Below are 22,405 nucleotides of genomic sequence, written 5' to 3'. Positions count from 1 at the left end.
CAAAATGCTTCTTTAAGTGTAGAAATTGTTCATAAGGACACTTAGCAGGCATGGCCTAAAAATGCTGCTGCAAAACAGAGACAGACCTTGTCTTTTAGTTTCAGAGGAATTCCAAAGAAATAATTCCAAAGGAGGGAACTGTTGTGAAGCTGATGGCACCTGAGCTGTACACAATTGTCAGGTAGGTGCAAAGGCTGGCCAGGTAAAGCTGCAGTGAAGTGGATCTGAAGTTCCATTTCTTGGAACCTCTCAGCAAAACAAAAGCCACAAAAAAGTCTTTTTTATTTGAACACTTGCCTCAATATTTTATTCACCTTATGTCTGAGGTATAGCTTAAAAATGCCTTTCCACTGTCCCAAGCAAGTCTGGGACCTAACACCTGGCATGAACAGAAAAAGCAGATTCTCAATGAAGAGCTATTAATTTCATGAAAAAGACAGTTACCTGAGGATGAGGACTGCAGGCACATGGTAAAGGAAATGCTTTCAGCTAAGGGAAGAAAAGCACTTGGGGGGTGGGGGGGTGTGAGAGAGAAAGGCCCTGGCACACCCACCCACATTTGCTAAATTCTCAGCGCCCTCACCCACCCTGCAAGGGCTGAGCTGTGTCTTACTGTTTGTCCTGGGATGTTCCAGCTGTCTTGGAGGTGCATCCCACCAGCTCAGAGGCATCAGCCCCTCTGCCACCTGTGCCAGACCTGCCTGAGGACAGAGGAAGGGGTTAGTAAATGACATTAGTGACAGTGCACACATGTGGCTGGACAAAATTTCCTGCCATGTCCAATATCCTCTTGTGCCACCCGACAGTGCTGAGAGCTCCAGGTGTTTGACCAAGCCTTCCCTTACCTGGAACAAAACCAGTCCCAAAGTCACCTCACTGCTCAGAGTCAGTCAGTCTCCAACATTCCTCCTTCTCCCATGCCACTAACACTTCCCAGCATCTGTCAACTAAGAGGAGCTGGGAGCTCTCAGGAGAGCTCCCCAAACCCTGCTTGGCACAGTGCTTGAAAGGAAAAGAAGTTTAGTTACCTCAGGGAAGCCTTTCAGTCAATAAAATTAACAACTGGAACTGCTGGTTTTAAAAAAGAAAGAATAAAATCCACATTTTAACAGGCTACAGGTACAAAGCAGTCAACACACAAATTCCAACCAGTCACAACAGTTAAGGACAGCTTTTCTTTTTTCTTTTTTTTTTTTTTTAAGGGGCAGGGGCATGGAAAAATACAGCACACTAATGAAACAAAATGCAAAAAATACAAAAAAATAGAAAATAGAAAAAATGTATTTACAAGTGATACATTACTATGATCAGAAAGCACAAAGACAATTGCTGCTATAATACATGCACTGGTCAAGAAGGAACTACTAAAAACCTGCAAGGGAGCTGTATGTAAAAAAAAAAAAAAAAGAGTCAAAAAAAGAAAAAAAAAAAAAAAACGACACCCCCCCACCTCCTCCCCCCTCAGACACACAGGGCTGGGTTTGAACTTTTTTCTTCCCTAGTTTGCTACATTGATCAAATCAAATATCCCCTAAAGTCCATGGTACAACCAGTACAAATACTACACTTGGTTTTAAACTGCAGGTTCAGTTGTTGGAAGGGGAGGAATAAACAGCAGCTCATTGTAGATCCATATACATAAAGCCAGAGTAACTGCGCTACATGCTAAAAATTACAGCAAGCCCCTGTCTGCTACACAGCATGATCTTAGCAGGTTTTCCTTTTTATTTATTCATATATATATCTATATGTGTGTATATATATATGTATAAAAATCGTGCCCTTTTTCACTGCAATATGACATCTGGGTGGAAATGTAACTTGTTACAACAAATTTTTATATGTATACTGCAAGAAGTCACTCAATGTCTGTGGATTTAATAAGTAACCTCACACCACAGGAAATATTTAATAAATCAAAAAAACCCAATATTGTGACAGAAGACCTTCTGTCTCAGTTCTTTTCAAAACCGAAGTCCCGCAGGAAACTGGTCCCAATGTCCACGAGGGGTTCTCTGAAGAAGCCTCAGTTTGCTTAACTGTTTTTGTGTTTAGTGTTCACAAGTTTTTGAACGACCTCAAGCCGTTTTTAGTTTCAAGTCTGTCTTTTCCTCTCTCACAAAGGTAATAGTCTGGTACTAATCCATCTGAGTGAGGAAAGAGGAAAGTGGCTGCAGTTGCACAAAGGGTCCCCAGTTCCACATCTGCAGGGAGATACGGAGTCACGCGGAGCTCTGGGATTTTAGCTTTCGTTTCTTTCCCTCCTTTAATACAAAGTCCTTTCTTACATGTCCCATCACTGGTACCTTCCCAAGTACCAGCCAGTCCAGCTTTAGGAGACAACAAAGCCACAAGTTAAAGTGAAAAGGACCAAGGCAGAAGTTCAGGTCACCTCCTGTCCGTTCCATCATACTTCCAGGAAACGGGAGCTGCTGGACTTGGAGTGGAAAGGCTCAGACCACATGCGACGTAGATCGCCCTAGGCAGGGAAACACACCCTCAGAAACTCTCAACTCTGCTTAGAATTCACATTTTAAAATGCACACAGAATTGCAAATACGTCTTTACGGCAAATCTATTCTTCACCTGTTTTGCAAATTACAGTAAGGACAGTAAAAATAAATCCTTTCCCTGTCAGGCTGGAATGTCTTACTTAGAGCAGGTAATACCCAAAATAGGTTTCTGATGGAAAGGAAATAACTGGGGTTGAAAATCCTGCCCTTTCTTATGTTCTGCTCTGCAGAGTGCTAGATGTGTGCTTCAACAACAGCCCTGGAACAGAAAAGGTAAATTTCACAATTTCTGTTCAGAACAGGTGACTGGGAAGAGGCAAGCAAGGTTCTGCCTCCTCAGTCACCATTCCAACTTTGTGCACCTGGTATTTCATGACCAACTGGACAAGGACAAATCCACTTATTCAATTAAAACTGAATTTAGTATTTCAAAAATTTTTCAGTTTAGAATTACTGTTACTTTATGTGCATTAATGATCTTTTATTTCAGGAACTCATCTCTCAGTTGCTCAGTCCTCTGAAATGAAGACTGACCCAAGAGCAGTGTTACCTCTGTTCTGGGCCAGGCCTGCCAGGCCCAGAATGGGATGGGATGCCTGCATCATCCCTGAGATGCTGCCCAGTGCAAGGACACTGACCCTGCTGCCCTCTTACCTTTAAATAGGCCATGGTGAGGAGTGGCAATAAAGTGAATGGTACCAAATAGAGCAGGGCAGGCTGGGCTGCCCGGTGAATACGAGAAGCTACTGTTGCAGTTAATAAACCTGTAAGAGAAAAAAAATCACTATAAATATCTGCAGGTTGATGCTCTCAAAAAAGTTAGTTCTCTGTGCTTTCTTTTCCCTGAATGCAGTTGAAAGAAATTAAACAGTGAAAAATTACTCTATTTTAGTATTAGGCTGTGTTGAGCCACTTACTCCAGTTTTGTCTCTCAGACTAAGCCAAGAATAATTTAGACAAAATACAACAAAAGGTGAAGGGGGGAAGCTGATTGCATCACACTGAAATGCTGCTCCTGAGCAGTGAAGGCTCAGAGGAAGGGCTGTACACATGAGGAATGACTTTCCAGGACACTTGCCACAAGGGAATGTAGGAGGGGAAAAATTGAGGTGTGGGGGGAGGAAGGCTATTGGTAGGAAATGATCTTTCCTTTCCAGCCTCAGAAGGGCCATGGGAGGTCAGGATATGCACATGCCTATTTTATATTAGACAGGAAAGGGCTAGCTACAGCAAATTATAAACAGCATTCCAGTTGTAACTATTGATGATTTTCTCTGCATACTACTATGTCAGGATCAGAATACAAAAATGCAGGAATTGCCTCAGTGAATTGCTTACATTTGCTATGTACTATGCACAGCATAATTCATCTGGAAATTTCTCTATTTTTCCCGTCACTCAGGTACGAGCTACAACACTTTTTATGCCAGCAAAGCAAAGTACAAGTGCTATCAAAACCACACTAATATTCTCTTTCATCCTCTAAATAAAATACAATTACAAAAAAACCCCAACCTTGAAGACTATAGAAGGGCTTTTCTCCCTAGACCATGCCAATAAATACAAAGAGAGGAGGATTATAAAGAACATAACCAAGCATCCTCTCAAAGCCTCTTTACACTTGCTTTCATCATCTTTTAAACCTACTACAATAATCCCACATCTGCTCACTTAGCTCTTTAATATTGAACTAATTACTCACCTACAAAATAGCCAATAAGTGTGCAGTGAAAGTAAGAGACCTTCTGCATACGCCCAGAGATGTTCCCTGGCCCTGGGGCACCGCAGGAGTCACTGTTGGCTTGTTTTTTGTAGTTATCGTAACGCAGAACGAAGCAGAGCAGAAGCCCTGGCATCACAATATCTCCAATCCCCAGCATGGAGAAGTGGCTGCCTGTGGAACTGAAGAGCAACTGGAATTGGCTTCATGGCCAAAAGAAACAGTGATGAGCTCTAGACTCCTCCACTGGGGTTTTGAGCTTCATTTGGCACAGTCCCTCTTTCTACCAGCAAACCTGCACACAGCAGAACCCAATGCTGGCTTAATGAGGTTTTCCTCAGTGACTTCTTTACCACCTCAGCTTTACAATGAACCCATTGGGGCAGGATGACATTGCTCCAAACCAGTTTCCTTCCCCCAGTAGTGTTTAAGATGCTTTTGCCCTTAGATTACTCAATGAAACTCCACTGACTATTTCCGTCCTCTCCATCAGTGCTGGTGGGAGGGACCAGCTGGCCCTTTGATCTGTCTCTTGATTACCATTGCAGTGCATCTTCATCCCTGTGCATGCAGATCTAAAACAAGGCAGTGCACCCATTTGGGACATTCAGACAAAACAGAAAACTACAGTCTTGCCAGATTTCCAGAAAAGAGCCAATTGTGAAAAAGATTAAGAACTAAAATCATCCATTATCTTAAATCCAAGGTATTTTTAATGAAAAATTGTTCACTTTGTCAGCTTTGTGATTTCATATCAAAGCTGACAAAGTGAACAATTTTGGTTTTATGGCTGCAGACAATCAACTTCTAATCTCTGTAATTTCAGCATCCCAACGTCTAAAGAAATAAGAACAGAGTAATACTGCAACAAAACTTACTGCCTGACTGCTGCTGCACTGAGCTTACTGCCCCACCAGGCCCTGGGTGTGTCTGCTTACAGATCTGAGCCATCAGGGAACCCCTGGAGCAGGAACAAGTGGAATAATCTCCCTTCAGCACTGTGCTTGCCGGGTAAGCCACTCTTGCTTGGATCAGCTTCCAGCCCCTTCCCAACCATCTGCAATTATGCAGTAATCCAGACTATTCTGATGTTGTAATAAACCTCAGATCTTTTGCTTTTCAGTGTGAGGTCACATTAGCAATCATCAGGCTGTAGAACTCTCACAAATGTTGAGAAGTGTATCTTGCTCTGAACAGGGCATCTTTTACCCCAGACAGGGTCTTTTCTCTATGAATGAACAAAGTGTCCAGTTCTCACTGCTCATTGTATTCCTCTTTAGCAAAAAGAGGAAATGACTAAACAGGGATTTTCCAACAGAATTAGTACTATTAAGTATATGAAAGGAAAACTCTCCCATGTTCTACAGTAAAGTAAGATTTTACCTTGGGAATACAAGTTTTCCAGGCAGCGACAGACGGGGAACGTCTCTGCCTACATTTGGTCCCAGGTGAAGTTTCCGGGATACACAATCCAGGGGATTATCAGCTGGTTGTGTGGCCACTTTCACCATAACATTGCTGTTAAAGATGTAGGCAGAAAAAAAGACCTACAGAGCAAGGTAATCAGAAGTTACAAACTGCAATTACACAGCAACTCAAGCTGAATGTGTTTCTGCTTTGCTATTCAAGAAAAGAAAGAATATTTTTCTTATGCATACATTGTATATATATGATGATAAAATGCAAAATATATTTCAAAAATTCATAGAGCTTTTTACAGTATTAATCCTCAACAATAACTGGGATATACCTTCTGATATCAAGATACTGATTAATATCTTGAGATCCTTTGGCAAAGAATCTGTCTGGACAACAAGCAGATAGTATAGGATGGCTAATGCAGGTAACAGCACTCTGAAAACAGAAGAAAGCTGTAGAACAGAAAAGAGGTGAGCATGGTGCTCACTCAAAATGGAATGAGGCAGCCCTTGTCTCCAACAGGCTTTTATGCTACAGCCCATCCCACTGGAATCTCTGGCTGCCAGAGCTCTCAGTGGGTGCTGCCCTGGATCAGTGCACAGTGTCATGCAAAGGTAAAACAAACCCCTCTTGCCATTACAGAACACATTCTGTCAGGTTTCTTGTAGAACACTAAGATTTTATGCCAGCCTGTCTGCCTGTAAGTCCATTTGCATTCCTGTTCTGCAGATTTCACTACTAATCAGAAGCCACCACATTTGCCCTGTGCCAGTGTGAACACAGCTCTGTGTGTGTGGGAAATGCTTGCTCTCATCTTCAGGCAGCTTTCAAAATCGGAGGTCCAAATTATTATTATTCTTATAATATGCAAAAGTTAAAATATTATAATCTTATTTCTGCTTTATTTCATGTAATTAACAAGGGAAAAATTGTGTAATATATTGTAGAATTCAGCATCTCAAAATGGAGTGGTGGAGCCAATCTTCTGGCTTTGCCAAATTTCCTCAACTTCAGATCAGTAGAATTCATGCAAAACTGGCCTAAGGCCAATTACAAATCCAAAGCATAAAAAGAGTTTTAGCAAAACCAAACCAAACACTTACCCAAAAGACATCATAAATTAGTAACCCAGAGAGCAGCAAGCAGGAAACCTTCAGGCTCGGCAGCCGAACAAAGGCTATCATTGCAACACACAGGCCCATAGCCAGAGCTACAAAATGCAAGACATCATCAGTTCATTCAAAATAGCAAAACAATCAGAAAAACACCAATCCCAAGCCAGTATCTCCCCCCAGGACCCCAAAGAAGCCTGTGACTGCAGCTGTGCAGCTCTGCATGACTTTACCATTTCCAGACAGTGATATTCTTACCAGGGTTAAGCAAAGTCAAAATACATTCAGTAGCCAACGGCAAACACACCCCCATGGAAACAGAGATCCCTCTGCAAGCACAACCTCAGCTTCTACCACCCACCACTCAGAAATGTTTCCTTGTCCTCTGCCCAGGGACTCCATCTCCCCTGTACAACCCTGGCTACCTACTTTAAAACAGAAGCAACAAAACAACTTTGAATTCCCTGTGTCCCAAACACAAATCTCTACTTTTCCTCTATTAATTTGTCTATGAAACACATAAAATAAATAAGATCCTTGACTCTTAATTCAGAAAGGGCATGGTTACGTGACTTGTTAGAACTTGGTCTGACAAAAACCCACTCAAACCAAACTTCTGCTTGGGCAAGACTGTGCAAGACTGCCTGAATACCATGAAACATCATCATTTAGATATCCAGGGATTTCCCAATAACCAAAATGTGTGTAAAAGCTTAGGGGAAAAAAATATGGGTAAGTTTTGTCCTAATCCCTCCTAAGGACAAGTTTTCAGCCAGATCAGTGAGCTGTACAACATGGCACAGCTCAGATTTTCACTCTGTAACAAGGGGAATTCAGTCTGAGTAGAAAGGTAAGATTTTAAACAAAAACTTAGTCTTCACATTTGTGTCACTGCCTGCTTCTTAGAGCCCAGCCTCATCTACCAAGGATACTCAAATGACAACAGAATGTATTTCTACTGGTTACAAGTAAATCCCCAAAGAAATAGTTAAAATAAAACAATTTTAAAATACATTAATTTTTTTTTAAATGTAAAAAGCAAAATTAACTTTCATCTATATCAGTCTATTTGCAAGGAATAATAAAGCTCTGTTGGGATCAGATTACAGTCAATCATGCAAACATTTGTCAACAAAATGTCTTCGTCTAAAATGACACAATTTGTAAGAAGCCATAATCCCATTTTTGCCAACTGGAATTGCAGGGGAAGCCAATTCATTATGCACAAGCCCACCAGTGTGACAGCTGGACTCAGCCAAAATGGACAAACTAACCTCTGGATTCTCAGGCTGTAATTATGGGGCTGTGAAGCCACCTGACAGTTGCATTCCACCTGAAAGCTGGGGAGATCTTCTATCCACTCACTAGGGAAACACATCCATACACATTCAAGGGATAAACATGCCCTGGGCCTCCTGCCAGCGGGTGCCTGCAGTGCCCAGGGGCTGCATCCCAGCAGTTGTGCCAAGCCCACCTTATCTCCTGAGAAATGGCAACCTCAGCACAACCACAACCATCACAGCAGCCAGCTCCAACAAAGCAGTGGGAGCACTGACATAAAAATGTACCCTAAGTCACACTGCACAACTGTAACTAGCTACAAAATGTGAGCAAATGATTGAGGTTTCAAGGATTTGACACAGCAAAGCAGCAAGAAAAAGAACTGCATTCAGTAATTCAGTATAGCCCTGAGTTACAGACTTCCTTGGCAGAAGAGCAAATACAAGGCAACAGACTGTTTTAAATCAAAGAGGTTTCTCTAAAGCCAGTGTTAATAATAGCTCAAGCAAGCCTATATTTAGGAGAGAATTTCCAGGTTATAATTAATGAGGAATGGAAATACTGTAACTAGTATGAGTTTTATCTTTTGTTCACATACTCCATTTCTCTCTCACTGAAATGAACACAGGCACACAAGGCATCAAATTAAGCAAATACTGGGTAGAAAAGAAGATGGAAAAAATGCTTCAGCTGACAGTGAAATACACATGCTAATAATTACACAGCTTTGGAAATGCTTTAAAAAACACTGGTAAATTTAAAAAATAAGCAGGAATGCCTGAGAACAAGTACAAATAATATGGGCCAAAGTGCAGTCAATGGATTTCTCTAAATGGATGCCAGCTTCCCCATCCAAGCTCATGCTAGTGATGACAAACTACATAAGGGAGATCTTCACTGAAATACAGCTCAAATCATTAAAAAAAAAAAAAAAAAACCAACCAAAAAACGTAGGCCAAAGATGATAGAAAGACAGAGAAGAAGAGCAGCCACACAGCCAGCAGCTCTGATTTGGAAGTGCTGGGCAATGGGTTAACCAAGGTTGAATAAGAAAGCACTGGAGGAGTTAACTGTCAATTAACAGAACAAATTAACTCCACAGTCCCTGCAAGTACACTCTTTATGGAACAGGGACATTCTGAGGATTAAGAATATCCTTGCATATTTGATTAGACTCTCTGGCAGCTTTCCAGCTCTCCTGCATCCAGAGCAGGTGACAGCTCCATGATGCTGGTGGTGCAGGATGTGGTTTACAGAGCACTGTATAAGCTGGGGAGGCTTTAACTTCTCCCACAGGCCACCAGGTGAAGCCCTGGTCTGATCAAAGTGTATTTTAAAAGATGGGAATAAGAACACAGGTACAATTGCTGCAGCAGCTCTCAGGGTATCCGTGACCATGCTGCTCACTCTGTAGCTACAGATATTGTATACATCTATAGCATTCCTGTTGTACATCTCCAGCTCTGCCCACAACTTAGGGAAGCTTTTATTTTAACCAGGCTTTACCAGGGAACAGTGACCATCCCTGGTGATTGTGTCATCCAACAATCTGCTCTGAGAAACAAGCATTTCAATACCTATAAAGGTGCATCATCAAGGCCACACCAACCCCTGGGGCCAACAGGGGCTCACTCTGCCCTGTAACACGTCCCTGCCTTTAGAAGCACCTCAGCCAAGGGCTGTGCAGGCAGGGGCAGGGGAGGGTTTGGGTACTGAAGGTTGTTCCAGCAGGAATCGAGCCTCACCTCGATTTCGTAAGGACTGGCAATTCCCAAGGAGTATTTCCCGTGTTCTCCTCAGCTCTCGAGCAACAAAGCTCTTTCACACTGACGGAACCAACCACAGCCCCGAGCGAAGAGCCAGGGCTCTCCATGCGCTGCTGCTCACAAGGAACAAACACCCGCCCCGTTCCTGCAGCTCCTCCTCCAGCCCCGCCCGGGCGGGGGCAGCACGTTCACAGCATCGCCTTCATTCTCTGCGGGCCCAACAGGCACAGCAGCAGCTGCCAGCGCTGCCCGCAGGACAGAGCGCTCCGCCTGCATGCTCCAGTGAGGAGCGCCGCTGCTGCTGCTGCCGCCCCTGCCCCTGCTGCTGCCGCCCCTGCTGCTGCTGCTGCCGCCCCTGCCCCTGCTGCTGCTGCTGCCCCTGCTGCTGCTGCTGCCCCTGCTGCTGCTGCCGCCCCTGCCCCTGCTGCTGCTGCTGCCCCTGCCGCTGCTGCTGCTGCCGCCCCTGCCCCTGCTGCTGCTGCTGCCCCTGCTGCTGCCCCTGCTGCTGCTGCCCCTGCTGCTGCCCCTGCTGCTGCTGCCGCCCCTGCCCCTGCTGCTGCTGCTGCCCCTGCCGCTGCTGCTGCCCCTGCCCCTGCTGCTGCTGCCCCTGCCCCTGCTGCTGCTGCTGCCCCTGCCGCTGCTGCCGCCCCTGCCCCCCCTGCCCCTGCTGCTGCCCCTGCCCCTGCTGCTGCCCCTGCCCCTGCTGCTGCCCCTGCCCCTGCTGCCCCTGCATGGGAAACTCTGGCCTCTGCAGGACACAGAGCAGGCTCAGATGATGGGATGCCACATGCAGCAGCACAGGATGAGGACTAAAGCTCCAGTCTGCTTCCCTGACAAAGGGCAATAAAAGCTATTCCCTGTTTAGTGTCACTGGCAAACACTGATTTAATTGGTTTGAACAAATGACAGGAGGATCACCTATATAGTTCAAGCTCCCTTAATAAACTACATAAAATAATTCAAAGTGAGACAGCAGCAACACATTTTGGTAAATCATAAAAAACCACCAAAAGAAAAAAAAGCCAGATACCACTCTGCACCAGCAGCTCAGAACTCTGTAGATGAATTACTGCAAAGTTCATCATGTCAGACTGAAGCACTCACAAAAATAACTATTTTTAACTAAATGCTTCTGCTGATACCTCGGAGTAGACAAATCTTCAGATTCTGCCAAAATCCACACTTGACATTCCTTTTAGCTTTGCAGCTACTGCAGATCAAGTGTCACCTTTGCTTTCATGGTGGGCTACTCCGATTATCACAAAACAGACTTTGTCTGCATTTTTTCATTTATCATCTGGTATTTTAAAAGGTATTTCCCTTCCATACAACAGGTGGGACTTTTAAAGCAGTTCAAACCATGAATGAAGCATAGTGCCATTACACAAAAGAATGATGGTGCCATGAGTGGTGTCAGTGCTAAGGACGTGCTGCTGCTGCTGCTGCTGCTGCTAACCTCATTTAGGAGGAGCTGGAAGCTGATGGGGTGAATGTTTTCTATTGCAACAAACACTTTCAAGGGCAGGTAATGTTGTTGCAGCAATTTTTCCTCAAGCAGTTGTGACCTCAGGGTGCCATTACACCATGTCCTAAGCCAGTTTAGCTGCCTGAGAAGCAGAGGTCCTGCTCCTGGCTACCCCTTCATGACTTTGCTATTACATCCACTCCATCCCCTCAGATCCCATCATGCTGCCACTTACCTTCTGCCAAATTTAGCACATACCTGACTACACAATAATCCAATTCATCTCACTGCAGCAGCAGAAAAATAGCCTGGCAAAACCCAAGTATGCTGCCATTCTAGTGAGCTGGATCAGTTTACCATGTGATTAAGTGAGTGCCAGAGCTAGCACAAGAGATCTGGAAGGCAGGAGGGAAGGACGAAAGCTCCTTTTTGGAACAGTAAGCTGTGAATTCAGGTCAACCACCATGAAAAAAACCCCAGTAAATCACACCCTCAAGCCAGCTGGCTGATTGCCAGTTTCACCCATCTCATCACACAAGGCAAGCATCACACAGATCAAAGATAAGCAGCTACTGTGAGCTGCCTCACAACAAATTATTTGAGGATTGGAACCAATAAACAACAAGATGCCCAGCAAAAATTGACCAAGTTTTTAGGATCAAGCTGTGAATCATGAACAACCACTGTCTCCACACATCTTTAGCTCAATCTGGCCATTCACCCTACACCACACAGGTGCAGAATATCTTTCATGAGTATTCTGGCACTTCCCTGAAAGCTTTTACAAACCAGAAAAACAGGTGTTCCAAGCACTCCCCTGGCATGTTCCTGGCAGTGGCTCTTCAGGGAGTCTGCCACACAGCTCAGCAGCCAAGCCATTAATATCAGCAAATTTCACCCATCATCACCAGGCAGATGATGTGTCAGAACAGGCACAAACCAGTAGTAAAACTCTTTAATTCACATACTCACCATCCATTAGGAGCCAGTGGCCAGTTAGGACCCAGATAAGGACAAGCATCACAGACAGAGAAAACGAGAGCAACTCTGCAGCAGTGAAACGCCCACAGCAGCCAAAGGAAATCCTAGAACAACACACAAACATCAGCTGGAAGACTTCATGTTTCCATTTAGAGAACAGAAAATGGACACTGTTGGAACAAGGCTCAACTGCTGATGAAAGATGCCAAGAACAACTGAAGGGAAGTTCCTTTGCCACAAATAGGTACCAAAACAGCAACAAAATAAAAGCTTTCCTCACATTCAAATACTGTGTGTAAAGCATGAACTGCAGAGATGGAAAAAACCCTGTAAATCTTGGCACCTCTCTTGAAATTGCCACCATTCCTAGCACCACCTAAGATAGTGCTTTTAGCAACATGAACTGAAATCAAAAGGTTCAAAAATAAAATTAGTTTCAAAGTATGACATTAACAACTGTAATTTCCACTGGTTTAACTACAGTCTCTGAAAGAGCCAGCATTAAAATCCAGAGTCCAGTGTTAACAAGCATTAAAATCCAATGCCAAATCCCAAACTCTAAAATCTCAGCCAAAATAAGCCAAGCTTATTAAGAATCACTGTTGGGAAATCTCATCCACTTTAATGCTATTGCAATTCCCAGGCTGGCAAGTGTGAGTGACTTGCAGAAATTGTTCTTCCTACTTTCAAAGTGGAAACATGATGTTGGCACAAAAAATATGGACAACCATCAGCCCTGAGGTTAATGCTTATTAAAGAATTCTTATTAAAAGAAAGAAATACAACACACAAGAAGAAGAGCAAAGGATTGCTCAAGTTCTTACTTGTTTTGAGGTGAGCAAGGCCGTGTTAAGTACTGGCACATCGGGAGCAGAAGGAAAGCAAAAGCTATTGTTGCAAGGACTATGAAAAGAAGAAAAGGTAATATTAGGACATTCAGACCTAATTTCTACAGTACACAAACAGGCTTCTCCAATTTGAAAAAGCTCTTGCAACAATGTCCTATTATCATATGCTCAGTATTATTCCAGCATGAGCAGCTCAAAGCTCTGAGGTTTTCTGCACAACAGTGAGCCTTCAGACTGAAATCAAATGAAAGCTCTCAAAGGAATGCAACGCCCCATCTCCAAACCTTAAAAAAAAAGTCTTAAATCTATTTATGATCATGTCAACAAGAAAAACAGTTTTCATATATTCTGAGGTTAAAAAAAAAAAATCGACTACAAACTGGTTGTGAGATTTTCGTTCAATTTTTCAACACATGACACAGACTAACTCAGCATAATGAGGGGTTTTTTTCCACTTTTTAACTCAAATAGTAATTTTCCCCCCCATATCACTCAAAACTCTTTATTCATTACTAAAATACAGTACAACTTCAAATAACTTATAGCCAGTAGCTGGCAACCTCACTTTTTTAAAATACAAAGTGCTTTTAAGTTTTTGAAAACAGAATGATAAAAATACATAAATATACAAACAGACAATTTCCATAAACATTTTCTTTTTCAAGCAGCATACTTATCCCACCCACACATTTGTAAAAACATTTAGTAACTGCTGGTATTTATAATCATTTTTCCTTCCAGTTTTTTTAAAGGACTGTTTAAAAGGCTGGAGCACGAGGGTGTGGAGACACAGACATGTCAGCAGCACACATCCAAAACTGTGCAGTAAGAACAGACTGCAATGAAAATGGAAGCTGTTGGAATTTCTTGCATGCTGCAATTCAGATCTTTGTGCTGTCCTCTATTTATTCCTTTAAAAATTTTTGTTGCTGGTTTTTAAAATGGATTTTTCTTCTCTTCTCAAATGAAGATGATGGGAAAGAATCAAACATTATCTTACAGTTTAAGTCATTTTCTACTCAGTTTAAGCCAACCAGAGAAAAATTTGTTTGGTCAAACCACATCTTTCCCTTCTGGTGGGAGAAAGATTTGAAACAAAACAAAAGAAAAAAAGGAGAACTTGAATAATCTAAAAAGAAAATGCAAGAAGTGTCTGCATACAAACAGCACCACGAAAACTCACAGTTCTATCAATATTTCAGAGGGGGGAAGAAAACCAGGAGCAGTAGGGAAAAAACGAAGTGTGGCAACTCTGTACTACTGAACTAAACCTCTCTGGAGGTGCTTGGCAAAAACACTGCCTGGAAAGCCTGTGGCCCGGCCTGCCCTCCCTGCTCCCGACCCTGCAGCACAGGCTCAGCCCCCTTTGCCCTGGGAATGTCTCCTCCCCTGCAGCTCTGCCCCGCAGGGAGCCCTGCGCCTCCAGCTCAGAGCGGCAGTTCAGCTGCAGTGGCTCCAATGCAGAGAGGAGCGCTCCCAGGTCACTGTTACTGTTCAGGCTCCCAGCCCCAAGCCTCCCGTCCTCCCAGCCTCACTCCCGAGGCCTCACTCGGCAATCCCTTGCTTAACTCCTGCCTGCAGACAATGCCAGCTCCGGGGCTCTGCCTCCGCCCAGCACTGGGTCCTGGCCTTGGTGCTTGCTGCACCTACGCTTGCTCCTGACTCTTCCCTGAAAGGCAAATCTCTGTGAGAGGAAGATTTGAGAGGGGTTTAAGAAACCAGACATCAGCTGTAATTTAGCAGTCCCCCACATCAGCCCCTCCTAGCTACAGAGGATGTAAAATAGCATGACCTGAGCTTGGTCTGTCCCTCTCAAGGCAAAGAGGGCCTGAGTTCCATAGCTCCAGGTTTGCAGCTGCAGCAGGGTCCCCATCCTGCTGTACAGCCTCTGAGGAAGCTTTGCATGTCAGAGGTTCTGGGCTTGATGGCAACCTCTGATGCAAGCCCAAGAAAAAGCACATACAACCATAAAACCAGGTTCAAGATTATAGATAGATACCCAAGAGCACTGACCCCCAGTGCCCTGAGACCTGCAACAAGCCTCAAGGGACACAGGATCCTCCAGTTACACATAGAAGTTAAAAATAAAGTTACAAATACCAAGGTCATTTAAAAAATAAATGGGCCAATAACCCCAACAAATTAAAATTCCTCTTCTGTCATAAATCTTTCTTTGTAATATCTTATGTATTTATGTGTATATATTTCCCTGATATTTAGCATACAGTAGAATCTATCTGAAGTATTTTTTAATAGGAAAGAATGTATGCATCATAAGTCAAAGTTAATTCAAAAGGCCTCTAAGGGTGGTAGAGTTAGACAGGAGTCTCAAGACTAGAGATTCAGATTTCACCCAACAACATCAGCCCTGTTAAAGAGGTTGGCACAGCTCAGAAGTTAAATTATAAGGGAAAAGCCTGCAACGAAGTAGGAGAGGATGAGTGCTATTTAGGAGTTTAAAAACCTTCACACACTCAGTATGAGGACTGAGTACAATTTTTAGAAGCTGCTGTATATCTGGAGCAGTGGAAGAATCTTACTACTCTCAACTGCAGTCTCTTGAAGAACTGCAAAAAGATCAAAAGGCCAGAATTTTCCAAAAAGCAATGCCCTGGCATTTACTGAAAAGACAAAATGTAAATGCTAAACAGGACTGGAGGATCTGCAATTTATTTGCAGGTATGTTTCAATTTTGTTCTAAATTCAAGCAGTGCAAAAGACTAATATTCAAATTTAGTGAGACCAGAAACAGAAAAGCTGCATGAAATCAAAACCAAAATTAAAGTAGGAAGTCAGTCTCTGGACAGGAACCCCAAAGTTATTTCCCATGAAGTACTTGAATTATGAAATACCATGTACAGTTCTGAGCACCAATGTATAAAAACTGAACTTCATGCAAAATAACACACACTGGCAATTTATAGTTCAGTAGGTTTATAACATCTCTAAGTGGAAAATACTTCTCAAATAATCCTTGTCACTTTATTTATAGCTACACAGACATGAAAACACAACTGTGAAACGTGACAATTCTTTTTTTTAATGTATTGTGACAGGTATTATAATTCTTACCAACAACATGTAATTATATCAATACTTTCTGCTCTATTCCAAGTCTTATAAAGAGAAGAAACTCAGTCACCTGCTGTGCATATTGTAAAGACAACTTGAACTGAGTCGAAGAAGAAGAACATAACTAGGAGAGACACGGACGCTCCGATGGGCAGGAACAACGCCTGGGTGGAATCGATGGTTTGAATACCTGCAGGAGACAGGGGACACTGAGCTCATGTGTGCTGCCACCAGGGACACTGGCCCTGGCCAGCACAGGCAGGGCTCTGGCAGCACCTTCCCTCCCAGGGCTGCTGCAGCTGGCCCTGGCTCGGTGCTGCCCGAGCCCAGCACAGCTGCCTGTGCAGGAACAGCCAGCTGAGCATGTGCTGCAACAGCAGAACACAGAATGAGAGCTCAGTTTGACCTCGTGCATGGATAGAACACATGACAAGTTATGAAAATTAACATTATTTAGGGATTAGAATCACTTTACACAGAGACACAAAAATGTGTTGAATGGAGTATATGTAAGGTTTGCTTAATCTCTGAACACAAGGTGAAAAGCCTGACCAGTGTTAGGCTGACCCAGCTCATGCAAAGGGTGCCACAGCTTCAAATTCCACCTGGGTGAAGGCCACCAAGCTCTTAGATTTCATCACAGGCTGCAATCGTGAGATAATATCAAGCCTAACAATAAAGAGCATTTTTCAAAAAATACCCAAGTCATTTACCTGTTTATGAAACCACCAGGTCAGTGAAGTGCACTGTAATTGCCTTTTGGCTAAAAATCAACACGAATCCAGGCTCACATTCCATAGCTGGCAGTAATTTTAAACAGGGCAGAGATACTGAATTACTTTATTCTTAGTATTCCCTTCACCTCACCCATGCAGTGTGACTACCAGAGATATTAATCATGGCACAGGACAACTTTTACTGTATTTCTGAGTTTTCAAAATTACCAACAAAATTGAAAAGCCCACCTAACCCCACAAATTTCAAGACTCAACCAGTCTCTCTAGCTATATTTACATTTCATTGCTGGGGGGGGGGGGAAGAAGCCATAAACAGCAACCCAATCAAAAATACAAGACACACTTCTACTTGTAGAGCACTACAGTAACAATAGGAAACATATGAAGGAGTCACTTGGTAAATGACCAATGGAAAATAATACAAGATTAAGACCTAGAAGAGATGTAGAACCAGCTTGACATCAACTCTGTTATCCCAAAATAATTAAACACAGGTCTATGAAGGGGGTTTTACAAATGCTAGTATTTGAAGGATAAGCCTTTACGGCTGTCAGGCATACACAGGCAAGTAAATATACACACAGATTGTGTGTCTGTGCTTCTGTGTGAGAATGTGTCTTATTTTATTTTTTCCTATCAAGAGTGACAAGTCCTATAAATAACAGGTTACCTGTACAATGCAGTTACACTCACTAAAACTTAGTATCTATTATAAATATTCAACCATTTTCATAAAAGAAAGCTGAACAAAAAGCATGGAAGTCATGACATTTGTATATGGTCATGTCATTCATTGGTTCATGTCATCATCTATTACTCTTACACATAAGTAGCACAATAAATTTTAAAAATAAAAAGCAGAAGAATTCAGTCACTTGGGATTTCTACATTGCTGAGGTTGGTACATTAGATGTAGATAGTCCAGTGATGACAGCATGAAGACACAAAAATTCTGATCTGTGACTTAGATCTGATTCCTCCTGCTCTGAGAAAGCACATTTATTCACATGCCCTTCAACTTCCCAAGGGAAGAACCAAACAAAACAAAACCCAGAAATGACACACTACACACCACCTTGGCATCTGGGAATTAGTGCCTGCAGCATTAAATGTCAGAGTTCTTCCTTTCATTTCTGATCATTTTGACAGCTAATCCCCTTAATGTGCTTATTCCCCAACCCCAGACTGTCTTCTCTTCCTTGCCAGATGCCAAAAGCCTCAACTGCTCATTGCTGTATCACCAAGCACAGCAATGTCTTTGCTCTGTGCTGCCAACAGAAGCAGTGCTCTGAGAACTGTTTAAATTCCAAGAGTCTACATTATAAAAGACAAAACCAGCAAGAGAAACATACAACATATGTTATTTCATTTATCATTTTAAAGCTATACTTCTTGCATTAAACAAAACAAGCTTAGTATTCAGGGTTTCATGCACAGGGCTTTTCACTCCTGCCTGCTATACTCTGGGAAACGATTTCATTCTAGAGCCTTTTCTCAAAATATGGCAATATAAATTGCCTTAAGTTAAACTCAAGTATGAATTTACAATGCACTGTGCAGGCTGTGTTCCACTCTAACTGATTGGTTCCATATTTCTACCTGCAAATCTGTGCTTGTCAGATGGCCAAGCTGCCTGCAATCTATTTATAGATTTCAGAAGGGACAGGCACCACGCAGGAGCTGACATGGTAATCCCACTCTGAATAGACAGTGTGCAGACACACATTTTGTTGTCCATTATAAATGAGTTGCTCAGAGCCATGTGAACTCTCTTCAGTTTCCCTGCTGATAAGGTGAATCCTCCTCAGGAACTCGTCAGCACGTCCCATGATAGCTCCCTGCTTACAGACAGGCCAACATGCCACAGCAATGAGCTCCAGACAAATAGGAATTACATCCCCCTCTCCTAACTGTGGGGTGGCTTTTCTAAAAGTAAAGCTGTTTCCATTTCCAGTCAAACCTGACAAATTGTGTCACATGCAATTTTTATGCACTATGGAAATGTAATGTTGATGTTTTAAATTCAGCTTCCATGGGTGTGACCCAGATGAGGACAGCAGTGTCAGAGCACAGAGAGTGGGGAGTGCCCAGACACAGCCTGGGACCAGGTGAAGCTGCAGTGCAGCAGCTCAGACACACACACACAGGTGAGGCAGGAGGTGCAGCACTGAGGTGAAACAAAAAGGGTAAGGAGTAAAGCTGACCCTTACTGTTATTGGTGCTGTTGCCATTAAAAGACCCAGCGGCGCTGCTGTTGTCTTTCTCTTTGTCTTGATTCTCAAAGTCCATGTTCAGAGACCTGCAGGGAACAAAGCAAAGATGGCAGATGAGTTCCAAACTCCTGCTTAGGCTCATCACCTGCAGTCTCATTCTCACTGCCACAGCACCTTCCCCCTGCGAGAGCCCTGTAATGCTGGTTATTAGAAACACCACCAGACACAGTGGGAAATGAAAATAACTGAAGTGCTCAGTTCCACACGAGGCCCCACATCCAGATTCTGACAGTGAGATCAGACACCACAGTGTCTGCACTGGGCAGTGTTAAATATCTGTGCTGCTGTTTGTTGCTACCTGATTTCTGGGAAATGTAGAACACGATGGAAGCACAAAAAACATTTCAATTCTCTTGTGAATTTGAACTCTTTCCAAGTTCTCATTTTTGTTCCTTTTCACTGAAGTTTGACTATTAGGTTTCATTTTTAATGCAATATTTCCTTTCTCAAGATGTTGTTATGAATGACCCAAACTAGCTTTTAAGTGTCTGCTTAATGTAAGGTCTTGCTTCACTGAAAAGATCCAGCAAAGCCTAGAAAACAACCAGATATATATTTTACATGCATACAGAACAGATGAAGAGAGGAAGCTCTGAATAAAGAGTACAAATTGATACACTTTTATTAATCCATAGGAGCTGAGAACACTCCCCTGAGTACCCAGCTCAGCTGTTATTGATTCATCTTTTCATGTTGATATAAATGCTTTTCAAAAGTTTCAATTTAGCAAAGTACTCTACCCCTTTTTCCACAGACCTTCACTTTGATATAACTTCCAGTTTATATTCTAACATGGTTGGCATAACTTTCTGAAAAGGGGGAATTTCACTTAAGGTCTGTTTTGACCAGCAATAATTTCTGTTGTTAAATTCAACATGCTTTGCAACAAAAATACCAGCAGTCAAGTTTATCACGACAGTTTCTCATTCTGATGCATGTATGGTATCCATGATTGAACTGCATATTGATTTATTCAAACGAGCTATAGAGAACCACCAGAAGCACTGAGCATCTCCCACTGTATAGCTCCTGCCTTAAGCTTACAGCTGTATCCAAGTATTTCAATAAACCTTCCAGGTCAACAGGCATTAAAATTCTTTTCAAGTTTAGCTTAACTGAGTAACACAAAACAAACAAATTCTATTCATTTAGCAGACCAGTAATAAATACCCATGGTCTGTTCTAGAGATGTCACAATATTTTATTGCAGTGCACTGATCATCTACTGCAATGCACAGGTGAGCAAGCCTGTGCTGCAGTCCCAGAACCTGGAATTAGGCACAATCAGGTCTATAGGATCAAGACACACATGGTGTATTAAAGACAGAGGGGTTGAGTAGCTTCATTCCATAAAATAAAACCAAGAAAAAGGCTCTTTCACCACAGAACTGGTTTGTTTCCTTTGCTTCTATTAAGCAAGTGCTCCCCAACAGTGTTAGAATACTAAAGCAGCTTTTGGTCTCAGGCAAAACATGAGGAAGCTCCTACCTCAGACCCATAGTGCTTCTACAGAGATCATGGATCATCAGCTAAAGAGTTATGGAAAATACAAAGAGGCAATGGAGAACACTAAAATTCTAACAAATTAATCTGTTGTTCTTAGCTTGTTTGTCTAAAGATCTCTTTGCTCTGCCCTTTGTTTGGAGTGCCTCCATCCTTTGCTCACACTCCCTTTCTCCCCATTATGCATTGTAGCTTTATACAGCCCTCCAGGACTTGGCCCAAGATTCAGGCAAACAAAATAATTCTTTTCTCAGGACAGTCTTTTGTTCCCCTCTGAATCAGCACAGTTAAGCAAGAACCTCACACCATCATTCTCCCAGTGGCATCAGGCAACTCATAACTTAAGGGATTGCTATCAGCAGAGAAAACTGGAAAGAAAAGCTATTAGGTCTACTGCTCATAAACAACCTCAGCCCCTCTCTTTTCCTGCCATAGTGTCAGCAATTATTATTACCTATAAATATCCTTGCCTCCAAAGTAAGCATAAGTTAGGAAATTACTTTCACTTAACAACACAGCTGCTCTTCCAAGCCAACCTCTGAATAATCTCCAACTGTTTTATGATATGGCTCTTCTCTCTGCTACAAATTATCACTAACATCATTAAAAAAATTGAGAAGTGATCACTAAAACACCTTCCAAGAAAGTTAAAAATCATGCTGTAAAACAAGATAAACTCAAAACTACTGGGCTGTAGAGAAATGGCAAGCTGGGAAACATTCGCTGTTTTGTTCAAGTTTCTCCTTGGCTCCCAAAGGGAATGCTGAGTCAGCATCTCCCCTGGGGCACTGAACTGCTCCATTGTTTCTTCTGTGGGTCCTCAGAGCTCCAGCTGGTTGCATTTCCAGTGCAGGGTTTCAATGCAAGCGTCACCCTCCCGCAGGGAGCTCCTCCCACAGGGAGCCCCTCCGGAGGGTTCTGCTGAGGCCAAAGCAATGAGGGAGCTCAAAGTCCAGATTCAGCTACGGATCACTCCACTGCAGAAATGCCTCAGGAAAACCCTGCAGGAGATGTTCTTATCAAACAGTGGAGAAAATAGGAACACAAGGATCTATCTATAGAGAGAGGCAATTTATTGAGAAGTTCCCTCTTGCTCCAGCAGCGAGAGCTCTGGGAGCCTGGGAATGCCACACTGGAAAGCCAACCCTGAGCACACCATGTTCACAGGACACTCTGGGTTCACCATGTGAACTACTGTCTATTCACACCCACTCTTTGGATGCCCAAAGCCTAGAGACAGAAGGCCCCAGGGTCATCCCACACTTCATGGCTTGGTTCAAAAGCAGGTATTTGAACAGGTGGATTCTGGGTTAAGTCTGGCTTTACATAAGCTGAGAGCCCATGTCTGGGGAGGTGATAGGATAGAGCAAGATTTATCTGTTACCTGCAAAAGTAGCCCCAACATTTAAGTCACAGAGAAGCATTTGGACAAGAATAGGTGGCTGTCTTGCCCTCAGAGACAACGTGTTGCAAGCTGAGCTCACCTCTTTAAAAATCCACAACTAACACATCTACTTGCATGCTCCAGTTTACAGCTCATAATGGTTTAAAGGATTAGACTTGCCCCTTTGGCAGCCAATAATAAAAGTATGTCAAGTTCAAGGATTGAGAGCAGTCAGAATGTGGATGAGAGAGACATTCAGAAGGGCTGGAAGCTAAAACTCCTGACCCTGCACAAATGCAGGCAGGAAATGCTCGTTCATGCAGAGTCAGAG

General features: G+C 42.9%; 1 protein-coding gene across 2 annotated transcripts in view; it reads right to left on the bottom strand.

Annotated features, from left to right (window-relative positions):
• Positions 1 to 1,172: 1,172 nt before the first annotated feature.
• Positions 1,173 to 22,405, bottom strand: part of SPPL3 (signal peptide peptidase like 3) — a 56,021-nt gene continuing 34,788 nt past the window's right edge. Inside the window, exons 3-11 of one of the 2 annotated variants that reach the window (XM_079322249.1) lie at positions 19,119 to 19,213; positions 16,248 to 16,367; positions 13,082 to 13,160; positions 12,249 to 12,361; positions 6,756 to 6,862; positions 5,617 to 5,780; positions 4,216 to 4,415; positions 3,168 to 3,277; positions 1,173 to 2,479 (exon numbers count right to left, since the gene is read on the bottom strand). In XM_079322249.1, the coding sequence (XP_079178375.1) occupies positions 2,408 to 2,479; positions 3,168 to 3,277; positions 4,216 to 4,415; positions 5,617 to 5,780; positions 6,756 to 6,862; positions 12,249 to 12,361; positions 13,082 to 13,160; positions 16,248 to 16,367; positions 19,119 to 19,213 (1,060 nt within the window). In that variant the 3' untranslated portion in view covers positions 1,173 to 2,407. The remainder of the gene's footprint in view (positions 2,480 to 3,167; positions 3,278 to 4,215; positions 4,416 to 5,616; positions 5,781 to 6,755; positions 6,863 to 12,248; positions 12,362 to 13,081; positions 13,161 to 16,247; positions 16,368 to 19,118; positions 19,214 to 22,405) is intronic. The other variant, XM_079322250.1, reaches the window with a different exon arrangement.

This window comes from Erithacus rubecula (assembly GCF_903797595.1).
Source record: "Erithacus rubecula genome assembly, chromosome: 19".
Lineage (NCBI taxonomy): Eukaryota > Metazoa > Chordata > Aves > Passeriformes > Muscicapidae > Erithacus > Erithacus rubecula.
Note: the sequence above shows the minus strand (reverse complement) of the source record. Positions and strands in the feature narration are given on the sequence as shown.